Genomic DNA, 835 nt, shown 5'->3' with positions numbered 1-835 from the left:
TATATATATATATATATATATATAGTAATGTTCGAAGGCTATTATATGAGTTCCGACCATCCCGTATGTGCCTAAGATATCGAGTAGTACACCCTACTCTTCGGCGGCATCGAACCCCTGACCAGAGAGGACTTACAACTGACAAGCAGATACCATACTAGTTGATCTGAGTACGCGTTGTTATATATATAAATATATATATAACAATTTGAAACTTGAAGGGTAATGGAATTTATTAAAACTATTGGAACAGGCTATTCTTCATGGGATGATAATTTAAGGAGAGAGAGCTTTCATGATATGTTCTTCCAAAGAGGTGGCTCATACCAACCCTTCAACCATGAGACTCAGAAGCATTTGGAATTCAGAAATACAACCTTCAGGTAATTATGTAATTAATCTAACAAATCATAATTATATGATAATAATTTATATGAAGCACTTAAACTCAAGGTAGTTAAAACCAGATTAGACTTAAGCTGATGTGATTAGTTTGTGGATTAAACAGGCGCGAAGAGTGGGGATTCAGTCAGCAGAAGATGGGAAGAGATAATTTCAGCTATGACCACTCAAGAACAGCTCTGCAGAGACAGCACTTCGAGAGCCTTCCATTAAATTCATCAGAGTCTAATTTTAATCATGTTTTTGTTGAGAAAGAAAACAGCAATTACTGCTTCGATAAGGTTAAGGTAATTGATTAAATTTCCTGCTGTTTGAGTTTAGTTTTATATTAAATCTATTTTAAATATAGGAAGTTTACATGCATAACCGACAACTCTTATGTAGGGCTGTCAAATTGGCTCGTTGTTCGTGAACAGCTCGTGTTCGGCTCGTT

General features: G+C 35.4%; 1 protein-coding gene across 1 annotated transcript in view; it reads left to right on the top strand.

Moving 5' to 3' along the window:
- The window catches only part of LOC110022262, a 3,831-nt gene that overhangs the window by 1,845 nt on the left and 1,151 nt on the right, over positions 1-835 (top strand). The window contains exons 4-5 of the mRNA XM_020721109.1: positions 254-383; positions 509-689. Of these exons, the coding sequence (XP_020576768.1) occupies positions 254-383; positions 509-689 (311 nt within the window). The remainder of the gene's footprint in view (positions 1-253; positions 384-508; positions 690-835) is intronic.

This window comes from Phalaenopsis equestris, unplaced genomic scaffold (assembly GCF_001263595.1).
Source record: "Phalaenopsis equestris unplaced genomic scaffold, ASM126359v1 Scaffold000180, whole genome shotgun sequence".
NCBI lineage: Eukaryota > Viridiplantae > Streptophyta > Magnoliopsida > Asparagales > Orchidaceae > Phalaenopsis > Phalaenopsis equestris.
Note: the sequence above shows the minus strand (reverse complement) of the source record. Positions and strands in the feature narration are given on the sequence as shown.